General features: G+C 35.6%; 1 protein-coding gene and 1 long non-coding RNA gene across 2 annotated transcripts; one reads left to right on the top strand and one right to left on the bottom strand.

The window, feature by feature from the left end:
* The first annotated feature begins 7,692 nt into the window (after positions 1 to 7,692).
* Positions 7,693 to 9,245, top strand: LOC121051638. The gene is made up of 3 exons (XR_005806312.1): positions 7,693 to 7,817; positions 8,755 to 8,969; positions 9,091 to 9,245. It is a non-coding gene; the product is annotated as an uncharacterized LOC121051638 (long non-coding RNA).
* A 1,198-nt stretch (positions 9,246 to 10,443) lies between these two features.
* On the bottom strand, positions 10,444 to 11,920 carry LOC121051195. The gene is made up of 3 exons (XM_040513304.1): positions 11,525 to 11,920; positions 10,662 to 10,684; positions 10,444 to 10,447 (listed from the first exon to the last, which is right to left on the bottom strand). The coding sequence occupies exons 1-3, from the start codon at positions 11,867 to 11,869 to the stop codon at positions 10,444 to 10,446; spliced, it is 372 nt and encodes a 123-aa protein (XP_040369238.1). The 5' UTR covers positions 11,870 to 11,920.
* Positions 11,921 to 16,047: the final 4,127 nt, after the last annotated feature.

Below are 16,047 nucleotides of genomic sequence, written 5' to 3'. Positions count from 1 at the left end.
TCTATTTATACTAATTAAAATTTTTAAAATGGAAATAACTTCTGCTGCGCATAACTTCTTCATACGATTTCCAATTTCTGCGTTCCAAATGTCTATGAACTCGTATCGACACGCTCTATGACTTTCGTGAATGAAGTTTTGGAGAAACCCAACGAATAAAAGTCAACCATTTGACCCATTTAAAATAAAACGTTTCGAGTAATTATTCGTCCGAAATACTTTCACTTTACCACGAAACAATTATTCGCACAACAACCCACATAATAAAAACCGGAAAACACTCCAAAATTAATAACTAAATTCCATGGTATTGCATCTTGGGTATGATAAAATTGCGTGAGGTCGACTAGTCTGAGGTTCGTAAGCGGCTGAAGAAGGCAATTGGTCTAATGGATTTGGGTGAGGGGTTGGTGGAGGTTCCTGTGGTTGCTGGCAAGGTGCCGAAGAAGAGAGGCTGCCCTCGTGGTCATCGGAACAAGCCCAAACTTGCACCAGGTTTTGAGGTAGTTGTCGAGGAGGAAGAGACCCCTCCTCAGAAGGGTTAGGTATGCTATCCTACATTGGCTTTGTCGAAACTTTTGCTATGATGACTGCTGCAATGTGCACCATGATAGTCTTAGGCATCAGGGCTTCATGACGGTTGCTTGCTCGAGGCTGTGTAGGACTATGCTTTATTTTTTTTCTTTGCAAATAAGTGAGCTTTGTTCTTCTGTTATTTTTTTTCCTTGCAATTCCTTTGAGTTTTTAGTTTTTTGGTTAGGAGTTCTTGGCTGCTCTGACAGTCTATCTAGTGCTTGATCTTGTATTATGAGTGGTTTCTTGAAATCCTCAAACTTGGCACAGTGACGTCATTTAATAGAACTTGATTCTGTTCCCTAAAAAAACAAAAACAAAAAACTCTTTCAAAGAAGAATAGGCAAAATGAACAAACAATGAGTCAACACCAAATTTTTGATAAACATACTGATCAATGTCAAATTCAACTAGGACTCATAGGTTTGTAACCTCCACAATTTGGCGAACATGTTAAACATGTTATGGCATTTACTAATAAGGGTATATCAGTCACTGTCAGAATTGATGTTGTGCCAATTATACTTATCCGCAAAGAAATAAAGACTAGTTCTAAAAAGGGCTAAATACTAGTTGATACCCTGTGGTTTAGGTCCAAAATCAATTCAGTCCCTGGACTTCTAATTTCATCAAAAACACCCCTGGACTTTCAATTTTGATCTAATAGGTCTAATTCGTTAATAATCTGTTATGAGTTCAAGTTATAGTTGAATTATTTGTTGAAAAACTATTTATTTTTAATAGTAGGACTCACTCCTAAATTGACTATGCAGACCACCTCGACACCACATCATAAAACATAAGCTATATATGAGCCATGCGTACGTTAACAAGTTAAATAACTCAATTGTCGGAAAATTAACAAATTGGACCTATTAGATCAAAATTGAAAGTGCAGGGGTGTTTTTGATGAAATTAGAGCAAGTTCACCCGTAGTCAAGAAATGTCAAGGTCGAGAAGTCAAGAATTCGACCAGTCAAGATACTGTTCACTGCCACTGGACATGGGTTAGCACCCGTTGTTTTTCTTGACCGGTCAAGACTGTTCATCGCGGGCACTGTTCAATCATCATTGTTCACCAATTTCACTGTTCATTGAGTTTTGGTCTGAATTCTGCACTGTTCATTGTTCATTTTTTTGGGTTCTTTTTTTTTTATTTTTTAAATAAAATATATTTGATGCTACTAACATGGATTTATGGATAATTAATGTCATAATTATGCAATTTTATTTGGTTTGTATTATGTTTATTAGGTGCTATGATTTTGATAAGAGGAATGTGCTTTAATAATAGGAATTTAAAATACAACTTTTATTTCATTAAATAGTAGCTTACATAAATGAAAAACTATGAATAAGTACAATACAATTAACAACATGCATAATCAACTAATTATTCAAATCATAATCATAATCCTCATCTTCTCTAGACATCCAATTTGCGTTTGAATGGTCATCATGAGGGTTAGGGTTGGTGGAATTATCCGTAGAGAAAGGTGAAAATTGTGGTTGTGTAGGATATCCCCCGGGGTAAGGTGGTTGCGGATAATATCCACCCATAGAAGCAGAGGGTTGTGGGAATCCACCCATAGAAACAGAGGGTTGTGGGAATCCACCGGTGAAGGGAGGTGGTGGGAATCCACCGGTTAAGGGAGGTTGTGAGAATCCATCAGGGTAAGGTGGTTGTGGGTATGTACCGGGGTAAGGTGGTTGTGGGTATGCACCAGGGTAAGGTGGTTGTGGGTATGCACCGGCGTAAGGAGGTTGTGGGTATGCACCGGCGTAAGGAGGTTGTGGGTATGCACCACCAAAATTTGGTTGCGGATAGTATCCACCCATAGAAGGTGGCGGCTGCTCGTCAAGATCTTCTTTCTCCCCTATCTTCTTTTGTTTTCTTGACCAATAACGCTTTTTATTTGGCGTCATTTTACTTGTATCAATCTCCATAATACGCTCTTCCCTCTCTTTATTTCGCTCTTCCCTCTCGTTAATTCGATCTTGCCTTTCTTGAAATAGGAGTTGCTCTTTTCGTATTTCGATTTGCAAGAGGATACATGCTCTTTTCTCTTCCTCTTGGAGACTTCGAGCGAATTCGTCATCGAGTTTTTTCTTGCCCTTGGTTGCCTCTATTTGGTTGTTCGCTATACTCTCGAGACTGTTTGACAAACACTACAAGAGAAAATAGCAAAAGCGAGGAATTTCATTTGACAACTTAAAATTCGTCGCAAAAACTTGGCAAATACGAGGAAATTTTAGTTGTCGCACATAATCCCATCGGCGACAACCAATTTTTCGCATAAAGTAGGAATTTGTAAGAAATTGACAGTTGTCGCCCATATGACATTCACCCAATTCCTCACAAAATATCAATTAAGCGACAATTTCTACCAATTGTCGGTTAATGTTTATGTGACAACTTTAACTTCCTCGCAAAAGATTAATTAAGTGACAACTTTTGTGAATTGTCGCTTGATGTTAATGTGACAACTAGATTTTTGTCACTGAATACTGATTTAGTGACCATTTCTGTGAATTGTCGGTTAATGATTATGTGACAACCTTACCTTCCTCGCTAAAAATCACTTTGGCGACAACTTTATCGGGTTGTCGCTTAATGTTTATGTGACAACTTGTATTTCCCCACTAAAAACTAATTAGGCGACGACTTCTGCTAGATGTCGGTTAATGTTTATGTGACAACCTTAACTTCCTCGCTGAAATCCCATTGGGTGACAATTTTTACGGGTTGTCACTTAATGTTTATGTGGCAACTGGAACTTCCTCACCTAAGACCAATTGGGCGACAACTTCTATGAGTTGTCGATTAATTTTTTTGTGACAACTTTAATTTTCACGCAAAAGGGCAATTGAGCGACAACTTCTATGGTTTGTCGGTTAATGTTTATGTGATAACTGAAACTTCCTTAGTGAAGACTGATTAGGCGACGACTTCTGTGAGTTGTCGGTTAATGTTTGTGTGACAATTTTAATTTTCTTGCAAAAGACCAATTATGTGACGACTTCTACAGGTTGTCGCTTGATGTTTATGTGACAACTCGAAGTTCCTCGCTGAAAGCCAATTAGGTGATGACTTCTATGAGTTGTCGATTAATGTTTATGTGACAACTTTACTTTTCTCGCAAAAAACCAATTAGGCAACGATTTCTATTGGGTGTCGCTTAATGATTTTGTGACAACTTGAACTTTCTCGCCGAAAACCAATTAGGTGACGACTTGTAGGAATTTTCGTTTATTGTTTGTGAAAATATATATTAGAATTTCATCATATACTGTTTGTACTTTCTTGTCAAGATGAAATTGATCTTTCCTAGTTGAATTATATTACTTAGAAAGCTTTCATTAGTTAATCTATTCCTTATTGGATTATGATTCTAATCCTAGTCAACTTATATTTATTATTTACTTCTCTATTTGATACAATAAAATTTCTATAAGTACTTCAAAGATGGAGAAGAATAAATCCATCGAAGCTTATTGATAAATTTTTCCTCTCTATAATTATGAGCCAAGTTAATTGAATTATAAGATAATCTATGTTGTTTGGTATTTTTGATGCTCACATTCAATGAACAAAATTCATGAACTGAGTTTATATATTGTTTTCCAACTTCGACTTTGTGTTCCATATATATATATATATATATATATATATATATATATATATATATATATATATATATATATATATATATATTTTTCAAAATTAGATAAGTGTAATAGAAAATATGATACTTTCACAAATGTAGAATAGTGCAATTAATTTTGTCCTTCTTTCAATATATGGTTGTGGTCATGTGTTCGATATGCTTGTTTTTCTTTTTCTCACTGTTTTTTTTTTGTCTATATGTCACGCCCCTGATTTTACACACATGAAAATCGATATATATAACCCCATAATTATATATGCGTGAACGTCCAGTCATCAATACAGAATACCTGGAATCTTTTTCCCTTTAACTTAAACAGATATTGATGCCCTGAACCCTCAAAGTTAATATACACTCACTCCAAAGAGTTATATATTACACAAGCTTACGAATTAAATTGTCAACAACAAAATAAAACGTAAAGGCTGCTCAGAGTAACTATACAACGGAAGTCCTTATCAAAAGTAAAGTCACAAAGGTGGCTTCCTACCGTAAAGCTGCAAGCTCGCTGCCTCAACCTCGATTATCCTAACCTGCAGGATTAACCCCTACACCGTTTGAATAGTGTACCAGGTTGCCACACAACAAACCCGGTAAGCTTTTGCAAGCCCGTATGAGTAACTCAAAACACAAATGCACAACTCAAGCCAAAAACGAGGAAAACTTTTCAACTCGCGAATAAAGAAAACATACCATGCTTCCAAAAACAATACTCTTTTCCCAAAAGGAACAACGAAAGTCACACCGTGACAAAATCATATAAATCGTTAACCTAACAATTCAAATATGATAAATCGATCCAACCTGGATAAAACAATAATTAGGTCCAACCTGGACAAAACAGCAAATAGGTCCAACCTGGACAAAACGATAATTAGGTCCAACCTGGACAAAACAGCAAATAGGTTCAACCTGGACAAAGCATCAACACAAATAAATCATACCTATTGTTAACCTAACAAGTAGAATATGATAAATCGATCCAACCTGGATAAAACAATAATTAGGTCCAACCTGGACAAAACAACAAATAGGTCCAACCTGGACAAAATATCAAATCGGTCCAACCTGGACAAAATATCAAATCGGTCCAACCTGGACAAAATATGTACCCAGGAGTCTTAAGTAACCTACTTAGATCCCTAAAGTACGATGGCAGACAGACTAGAGCTCTAACTGAATCGTAACCTGTCACCCGGCCAAGGTTCAATCTTACGATATAATATTGCCATGAGGATGCAACCTGCAACCCCGGATCCTTAGGCCAACCTGACCCTCAGATCAAAACGTCAAATCAAATCAAAAGGAGAAATCACAACCTGTGACTCTCAAATCCTCAGACCACCGGTCGTCAGATCAAAACGTTAAATCAATTCAAAAGGAGAAATCACAACCTGTGACTCTCAAATCCTCAAACACTTTTCAAAACAATAGAAATACCATTTCCCACCAATTGTTTTCCAAAAGCCACAACCCAAAACAATAAAAAGCATCGTTTCATGCATATTGTTTCACAAATCCACAACTAATACATGAATACGTATGTATATATATACATCCCATAATATATATATACACACATAGTCATCTACTCAGAAATGTCACTAATATCGTCTACAGTTTGCAGTTAACCAATTAACTCTCAAAACAATAAGGTATTCCCGTTCGTGAATGAACTTCGTGAGATTACTCACCTTGAACTCCTGCTGCGTCTTCAATACAGAACCGAACCAAAACTATCACCAACAACTCGTCCAAATACTTCGTCAAGTACCTAATCACAATCGATTTCCACTTAGTAATAATTCACAAACGATTTAAGTCCGAAACCCCTGTTTTGAACTAAAATCCACAAAGTGGCGCCAATCGAGGCAAAACCACATCCGAGACCTCCTTAAGTCTTCGGAATACGTCCACGATCGATGTGACCAAACCACAAGTCGATCGAACGCTCGAATCCTCACGGATCGAATAAATCGATCGGTATGAAACTGTAAAAATCATAACAATTTCATACGAACTCCAAAATTTGCATAATATATATCGAAACGCTCGTATCAACGACTAAACATATATAATGCCACAAACATTCCCATACATGGCCGGAACACCGCCGAAACGCCGCCACAGGAGGTGGTGCACCGCCGCCGGCCAAAACTCAATATTTCACAAAACTCCCAACATCAAAAAGCTTCATCTAAGCATGCTTGTGAACTTTCATAACTGGATCGAAGTCAGAAAACAAGCTTAATGGATCGAAAACTACCTCACAAGCCGTGAACAGTAATCCCAACTAAGTTTATCGAAGTTTCACGTGAATCGATCCAAACAACCACCAAGGATCGATCAACGAGGCTGCTCTGAGCTCAACCAAGAAGACTTGAAGCCTCGCCGACGTCGGAACAAGGATTTTCGATCGGGTCCGAAAACGTCAACCTGCACCGCCTTCTACCACCGCCACCACCGAGAATCGGTGCTAGAGGACACCAGAGGGACGACCAGACGGAGGAGACGATCCTATCTAGAAAGTTTCGTCGCCGGAGACCGCCGCAGTTCGCCGGAAAAGTCGGGTCGGATCGACCGGGTCCGGGTCGGGTCAGTCTGAAAATTTCGTTTCTGAAGGAGCGGACGAGAGAGAAGAGAGAGAGAGAATTATTTCCGGAAAAGGAAAGGGAAATAATGAATTTAATTTCTGATTTTCCATATTTATACTAAAACGGAAACTTCTTCCAATAGTCATAACTTCCTCATACGAACTCCGATTCTCGCGTTCCACATGTCCACGAACTCGTATCGACGCGTTCTACAACTTTCGTGAAGGAAGTTTTCGGAGAATCCCAACGAATAAAAAGTCAACCTTTGGCAACCCCCTAAAACCATATTCTTCAATTAATTATTCGCCCGAAACACTTCCGCTCCATCCACGAGCCACGAAACCGTCCAACAACCATAAATTAGATTCCGGAAATTCCTCAGAAAATAATTACGAATTTCCGGGGCATCACACTATATATGGAAATTAATTATGGTTGTAATTCCGTAGTTATGATTATTGTCTCTCCTTTTTTAAGAAGGTACTTTCTTTTACTATATGGAAATAAGTTACGGTTATGATTCTATAATTATGATTATTATTTCCTTTGAATATCGATCATATATGAAAGTAATTATGATTATTGTTTTTTTTCCTCTATATATGGAAATAAATTATAGTTGTAATTCTATAATTATGATTATTAATGTTTCCTTTGATATATCGATCATATATGAAACTTACAATTATCTTTATTGTTTCCTTTGATAAATCTGTTTTTTTTTTCCTTCTATTATCTATAAATTCATTCAAAAACAAAAGAACCCAAAATGGAACAACTTCTTCTCGTTCTTATCTCAAAAAGGCGCAGAAATTCTCATTATCCTCTCATACCCAAAAAGTAGGCTGTATTCTTAAGAGAAAAGAGAGGAGTCCTAGTTATGACTCTTCTTAACCCAAAAAGATGGAAGACGATATAAAGGGAACGTTCTCTCTTCTGTCGAATTTCAAGGTGTTCATAACCAAACCCAACAGTCAAAATGGTGCGTTTTCTCTCTTATTATCCAATTTGGATCTTTATGTGCTTGATATGACGCTTCTATGTATCATTCAGATTTAGCGTTTAAAAATTTGATGAGAAAATGCGACGGAGATTTAGAGAGGAGGTTTTTTTTTTTTTTTGCTGCAGAGAAAATGCGTCAAAATATATTGCCTGCGTTTATTTTATTATTATTTTATATCTCGATCTAGCTTGCTTTGTACTTCGTTTTTTCTGCATTGTGACTGCCAAGGTTTCATTGTTCAGATCCAATCTTCTATGTCACCGTTGTTTTTCTTAATTTGATAATGGAAAGAAGAGTTTGCAAATGAAACAATTAGACTATGAGTTGATTCTTCATTCTTCATTCTATAAGAAACTTGATTTCTTTTCCAAGCTGGATCGCATTATAATTGTTTCAACTTTATTTCTATGTAGGTACTAGTTCTGAATTCATAAATTAATATAAATTTTCCCTGTCGGTATGTAAAACATGAGACTGCAGCCAAGTTTAGGGAATATGTGGCGAAGGTCATCAATATTGGATTTATCCCTTCTAGTGTCCTGCATTCAGTTTTTTGGATATTACCACATGGAATTATCTTTAATATCATGACAAAATACTTCTCCTTTGTTTATCTATGTGAAATTGTGATTATGGTAGATTTAGCGTTCAGAACTTTGATTGATTGAGGGGTGAGAGATGAATGGAGCTTATTTTCTATATCAGTTCACGTATGGATGCCTAATTAACTTATGAATGGAACTTTGGCTATCTTTTTTTTTTTTTTTTTTTGTCTGTACCTTTGTCTAGATGTCTAGGTCGAGACGAAACTTTGAATAAGTTGAACTTTTATTTTTTATTTTTTTTAACAAAAGACAGTTGTACTTCTACTAAACTTTGAATAAATGGTTTGACCCTTTCTTGTTATGTAATGCAGATGACATTTCAAGCTCCACAAGTAAAGGCTTCCTCTAACCCTGCTGAAATGAAAAGAAAGCGCGGAAAAACGACTGGAAAGGGTATGATTAAGATGATTGCTAGGACTTGCAACGAGAAGATGGAGATAATATTTGACCGGATCTATGGGGTATGAGGCCGAGAGAGGATTGGCAATGACTATGTGATAAACTCTACACCAATCCAAAGTATATTGTATGTATTCTCTACACCTACATTTTTTTTTCTCCAAAATGTTTCCGTTATGTTTTTCCAGTTTTATGCTTGGATTAAAAATCTTAGAGTATATATATTTGACTTCACATTATTTATGAAGGAAAAATGCAACAAGAATTCAGCTAGCCGAAGAAACAAAAGAGTATGAATCGTGGGGGAGCTGTGCCTTTCATTTAACATGCCTTAAGGAGAGCCAAGAGATGAAGATAGTGTCAAACAATGCAGACAATTTGGAACATGAGGAATTTGATGAAGATGATGAATTTTGATACTTTGAGAAGTTTTGAGTAATAATTAGTTTAGGTTTTAGCTAGTCTTGGTAAACTATTTTTTTCCTTTTTTATTAGCTATTATTATTTTTGGGTACAATATTTGTAAACTTAATTTGGTTTATAATTTAATAAGTCTTCGAATATTATTATTTGCAGATAAATATTATTAATGTTTTTTTTTTAAATATTGAAATTAATTTAAAATTTTAAATAAATAACTAAATTTGAGCAAGAAATATGTAGCCATTTGTTGCATTTTGCTTATTATTAAATGAGACTAACAACCTAACCTCGTCTATAATCGTTTGCAACAAACAATGATTTCTCGTTTAATTGAAAATGCGACGACTTTGGGTTGTCGCAACCAGTTGTCGCCTAATGTGTTTTACCGATTGTCAAAAGCGACGAAATTATACGGTTATTGCTTTTTCAACACACGACGCAATTAGTTCCTCGACAAAATTATATGAAACAAACAAGAAGCCTCGCATATAATTTTCTACAACAAATAAATATATGTCACATATTAATATATGCAACAAAAATAAAATCACGCAGTTATTTTTTCCAACAAAAAAAAGTCTCGCATATAAATTTTTGATCAAACATATAAGCCCCGCAGACGGAATATACAACGTAAATGAAGTCTCGCATATTACAAATTGTAACAAACATACAGTCTCATATATAGCATTCTGTAACACACTTATGTGTCTCACAAGATGTCATATGCGAGGAACAAATTGCGTCGCTTATTGAAAATGCGACAAGCATCCAAGCCCGGCATATGGAATATGCAACGTAAACAAAGCCTCGTATATTAAAAATAGCAACAAATATAAAGTTTTGCATATAATTTTTGGTAACACACCTGTGTGTCTCACAATTTGTGATATGCGAGGAACTAAATACGTCACATATTGAAAAAGCGATAACCATGTAATTTCGTCGCTTTTGACAATTAGTAAAACACATAAGGCGACAACTGGTTGCGACAACCCAAAGTCGTTGCATTTTCAATTCAACGAGAAATTTAGACTTTTTACGACAACTTTGGGCTGTCTCCGATGACATTTTCTCTTGTAGTGAAAGGACTTTGATCTTTCGCTGCCTTCTTTCCTTTCCGTATTGCTTCTTTGGCAGTCTTCCTTCCTTGAGGCCTCACATTGGGATTTGCTGTTTCACCTGCAATTATCTCATCTACATCCATGTCCAAGTTGATGGGAGAATTTCCAGGAATTGGTTGTGTAGGTGTATGTTGATTTCCTTCATTTGATATTCCTCCAGATATATGACTAGGAATGTCTTTAAATTGTTGAAAACCCTCCACAACAGCGTAACTACAAAACTCTGAAAATTGTGTTTTTTTGGCTTCTTTTTTCTCTTCATCCTGGCATGCCACAATTTATGTGCTTCATCTCGCTACGAAATAAATAAAAACAATTACTACTAACTAAAACGATATTATAATTACTACATTATTTATCAAGACATATTTTACTAAAATGTATCAATAAGATTTATCAACAAATATAAAGGTCATAATTTTAATGAAGACATATTTTAATTATAACGAAAAATAATTACTACAATTAAAACGATATTATAATTACTACATTATTTATCAAGACATATTTTACTATAATGTATCAATAAGATTTATCAACAAATATAAAGGTCATAATTTTAATGAAGACATATTTTAATTATAACGAAAAATAATTACTACAATTAAAACGATATTATAATTACTACATTATTTATCAAGACATATTTTACTATAATGTATCAATAAGATTTATCAACAAATATAAAGGTCATAATTTTAATGAAGACATATTTTAATTATAATGAAAAATAATTACTACAATTAAAACGATATTATAATTACTACATTATTTATCAAGACATATTTTACTATAATGTATCAATAAGATTTATCAACAAATATAAAGGTCATAATTTTAATGAAGACATATTTTAATTATAACGAAAAATAATTACTACAATTAAAACAATATTATAATTACTACATTATTTATCAAGACATATTTTACTATAATGTATCAATAAGATTTATCAACAAATATAAAGGTCATAATTTTAATAAAAAAGTATCTATCCCGTTTGACAATAAAAATCAATTAGTACAAATATAAACATCGTTGTAATTACATCATTATTTATCAACTACATTATTTATCATGTAATATTTTAATTTAATGTATCAACAAATTAAATGATTTATCAAAAAATTCATACCTCATCAACCGCATTCGAACCGCTCTTGTACCAATTTTTCGCTTGCCTTAATGCACAATGCCACTCAAAGAGTTCAACCTTCAAAATTTTCCACCTTCCTTGCAAAGAGGAAGCTGATCGGCTTTGGGGCCAATTTGCGACAAAGTGTCGCGTCACACGCATCCATAAGTCGTTGTTTTTTTTATTTGTGCCCACAGCCGGATCTTGCCCAACAATTTTCCAAGACTTGCACAATTGAACATCTTCCTCATCCGTCCATCTCCTTTTGTCTTGAATATTATCATCTTCATTTTGATCTCCCTCTTGTCCGGCCACTGGACCTGTGTTTCCCCTTTCTTCAGCCATATTGGATATAAATAAATTTGGAAGATGAGAGCTATATGAAGAGGAGGAAGCAAAAAATTGGGTTACTATGAAAGATAAATTTTGTTGTGTGAGTTGTAAAATAAATGGTAGGTATTTATGGAGAAATGTTTAGAATTTTTTAAAATTTTTTTAGTTACCGTTTATTAACGTTACAAACATATATATACATGTTAATTGTAAACCGTAGGATTGCCCATTTAATTAAAATGAAGGGCTGAGATTTCATGACCGTTGGGCCTCGAATTCAAACATATATATACATGTTAATCCTTAGCCGTATGATTTCCCATTTAATTGAAATAAAGGGCTGAGATTTCATGACCGTTGGGATCAGATTTCAAATTGGACCAACGGTTGGATTCCACGTGGCATGCCGGCCCCTCTCTCTACCGCTACGCGACAAGCGACCAGCCTTCCATCAAGTTGCGGCGCCACGTGTCTTCATGGTGTTGTCCACTTCCAAGCAAAGGCGCGTCGATGGGTTTTGGCAGCATGCTCACGTCAGCCACGTGAAGGCTGGGCTTGTGTGGCCTTCCTTCCTTGATCGGTCATGGAAATAGTCATGGAATTGACTATTTCTTTGGCTGTAGTCATGAAGGGGTGAAGTTTGCCCGGGCAAGACTCCTCCGCTGCAAACTCGTTTCTTCCATGGCCGGTCACCACGTCAGCTTTTTCTTGACTATGACCAGTCAAGGTGAAACCAGTGCACTTGCTCTTAGAAGTTCATGGACTGAATTGATTTTGGACCTAAACCACAAGGTAGTAATTTGTATTTAGCCCTTCTAAAAATATAATCCTTGATATATTTTTTTTTTATCAAATCAGTAACCATTCATTAATGTAAATAAAGGTTACAATTAAGTAAGTCGGATTCAATCGACTTCATTAGCCATTCCGGCCCTTCCTCCATATAATAGAGACTAGCATTTTCATACAAAATTGACTTAGCTAAACCATGAGCTACCATGTTGCATTCCTTGAAAAACGACCTTTTCGGTACCGCTGGCTAGAGCAACAACCACACAAAGCATTGCAATCTTGGTTAACCTTCTCATCACGTGCAATTATAATTGCTTCATCATTGCTCGAACTAACTGTAAAAATATTGTTAACATTGATTTTTAACTCTCAAAGCATTCTGGATCAAGGTTACACTATTTAACTGATTCTTTAATTGTGTTTATTTGCAATCTACAGAAGGTCGAAACCTAAAACCCGAGAACTCTCTCCCTAGCGCCGCGAGAGAGCACCAAACCCACCAGATTGTTCCCTGTCCGGTGGCGGCCGTCGATGGTGCTGGCTTCGGCCTCATCGTCGTTTGCTGGCTGCCGGACGGACACTTCAATGCCCTGGGCTGAGGTCGGGAGAGGAGGTGGCTATGGCTTATGGTTTGGCGGCTTGGTTTTGACGGCAAACGTGGGCGCACTTTCTGGGCGTCTGTGGTAGTTATTCTGTGCAGGGATGGTGCGATCCGGCGGCGGCGTTTCGTGGGCATCTAGGCGATGGCGCGGCTTGCGGCGATTGGGGCTAGGCGCTGGATCTGCAGTGACTTGGTGCTCGAGGCGGTGCTGGCTTGTAACGAAGCTTGGCGGTGCGGCTCATGGCGGGGCTGGTTCACGGCGGGGTTGCAGAGGCGGCTGCAGACGTGGTGGAAGGGTGACTGGGTTTGGGTCAACCCTGGCTTGCTGGACCTTGAGTTGGGCCCTTCTCTATTGGGCTGACCATTGGGCTTTTATTTAGGCTAGGGTTGTTTTAGCCCTAAGCCTTTTCTATGTTTTTAGCTTTGTCTATTTACAATAAGGTTCCGTTTTCAGGGACAGTCTAGGCACCTTTGTGCATTTAGTTTTCTGCATTTGGTATGGTCCTGTCAACTTAATTCTCAGTGGATCTAGGTGTACACCAATTGAGGTCTCTAGGCAGCTAGGTTTATTGGTTAAAGAGTTAGGTTGGAAGGGCCGGATCTTTCTAGCACCTCCAGCGTAGTACCAAAGGGGGATTCCCGCTATGTCTACGTACTCGTTGTACAATGAGTGGGTCTATTATTTATGTACCATTGTGGGTACTACCACTATCTTCTTGTCCGTCTATAGATGACAGCGGAAGAGTGTGTAATGACCTATTCTGGCTTGTGATGAATATATATTCGCCCTACTGGCTCAATTATTCAAAAAAAAACAAAAACAAATTAATTGTGTTTAATTTATTTTATGAGAAAAAAAATTTACAGCCTCAATACAATTCCAACTTACATAAGAATTATCATTGTTGCTTTTTATATTATCAGTTCAATCAGTAATTTAAAGCTAATTAAGAAAAATTCTTTTATGCACTGGTGGTGCAAGTAAATCATGAATTTCAGCAGTTTTGAGTCGTTGATATTTATAGGAAATCTTTTTTTATAATAACAAAAAAATATACTTAATGTTATCCAACCGTCCATTTATGTTAGTACAAGTGCACGTCCGTGCACTTAATTATTCGTTGCTAATTAAGATATGTTACACCTACATAGAACTGCATCTCAAAAAAAAAAAAGAACTGCACTGCACGTGTTATTGAAGTCCGATTGGCCCATTTCAAAATTGGATGATGTGTAAGACCGAAGCAACCCATATTCAGAGATTAATTTATCTCCATAAGCAATATTCTCAATATATACTCATAATTCAGCAGGAATAGTTGGTTTAATAATCCATCAAACTTGGGGATATTAATGATTCCCTTAATAATATAAAATAAAGGTGGAATCGTGATGCATGCATGGATAGTACGAAATGCCACATAGAAAATGCTGAAATATTTTTGTCGCAATCTGCCCGCGAACATGTACATATTTGATTTATGTACACATATTCAATGACATATTTCCTACTCAATTATGCTTAACTAATCTTAAATTTTAATTTAACGGTTAAGAATGGTGAGAAAAATAAATAAATTTTAATTATTTTATTATTATCCATCCTATAAGTTTAGATTCATCATGCAACATGTTAATAGGCACGACCGTAAGTCTGTAATATTGTCTGTAACTTTATCTTTTTAAAACTACATAATAAATTGTGATTTTTTTTTTTTAAGAAACACTAAATTATAAGTAAGTCTCGACATTCATTCTAAAAAAAAAAAAATTTAGTCTCGACATATATGCAATTGAGGTTGATTAATCGTCCTTCCAACAGGTTGTAAACGGCATAATCATCTCATCTTGAACTAAGACAAACATAAGACAAGATGTGCCTTAGAGAATTAATTGTTTGACTCTAACACAAGATAAATTATTACTTATTCACATCAGGAATTGAAACCTGCTTTGTCCTATAAATATTAAAAGTTTCTCTAGGTAATGCATATGTAGATTTTTCTTTAGCATGTTGTTCAATTTTGACATGTGCTTGCTGCAATTTTTAGGTTGTGCTATACTAGTGTTGAGGGCAATTCATTTTTTGAGATATTAGTCAAAAGATTCATCCCTATGAAGAAGCATGTAAAAAAACGGCATTCGCGTGAGAAAATGTTCGACATATACCATTTAGACCTAAGTTTCCATGTTATGGACTCACTGGTAAACCTTCCTATAATTCGTTGCTGTCATCCAACTTAATTAGTCACTTAAGTGCGGCTATAAGTTTATAAAATTATTGTGCTAATTGTCTAAATATGATTTAAATACGTCTGCATCCTAATATTGAACAAGAAGTCCAACTTTAGTATATTATCATAAAAATTTAAGAGTTAAAATATAAATTGTTGAATTTGAATACAGCGGCGATAATTATTAATGTCTAAGATACCTTACACACTATATTGTGATTATATTTCGTAGAGATTAATATGATTTTTTTTCTTTGATTAAATTAGTAAAATTAGAATGATTTTTTTTTTGTTCGATTAAATTAATATGGGTATATGTACTTATATTCTTAGAGAAAGACATCTTCACGTTGGATAGTTGCAAGAAACTCCAAAATTAAGAGAAACGATGAAATATTAGAAAACGAACTTATATAAGCTTCCCTAATAGGAATTTGTTTCCTGTTTCCTTGAATACCTTTTTCAGGACAATGAGAATTAATTAATCAGATTACACGAACTAATCACATAGAACAAATTAGATTAGCACATTATTAATCCCACGTAGAGACAACTTAGGCGTT

The sequence above is a fragment of the Rosa chinensis genome, chromosome 2, assembly GCF_002994745.2.
Source record: "Rosa chinensis cultivar Old Blush chromosome 2, RchiOBHm-V2, whole genome shotgun sequence".
In the NCBI taxonomy this organism is placed as follows: Eukaryota; Viridiplantae; Streptophyta; class Magnoliopsida; order Rosales; family Rosaceae; genus Rosa; species Rosa chinensis.
The sequence above is the reverse complement of the archived record's forward strand: the minus strand, read 5'-3'. Positions and strand labels throughout refer to the sequence as shown.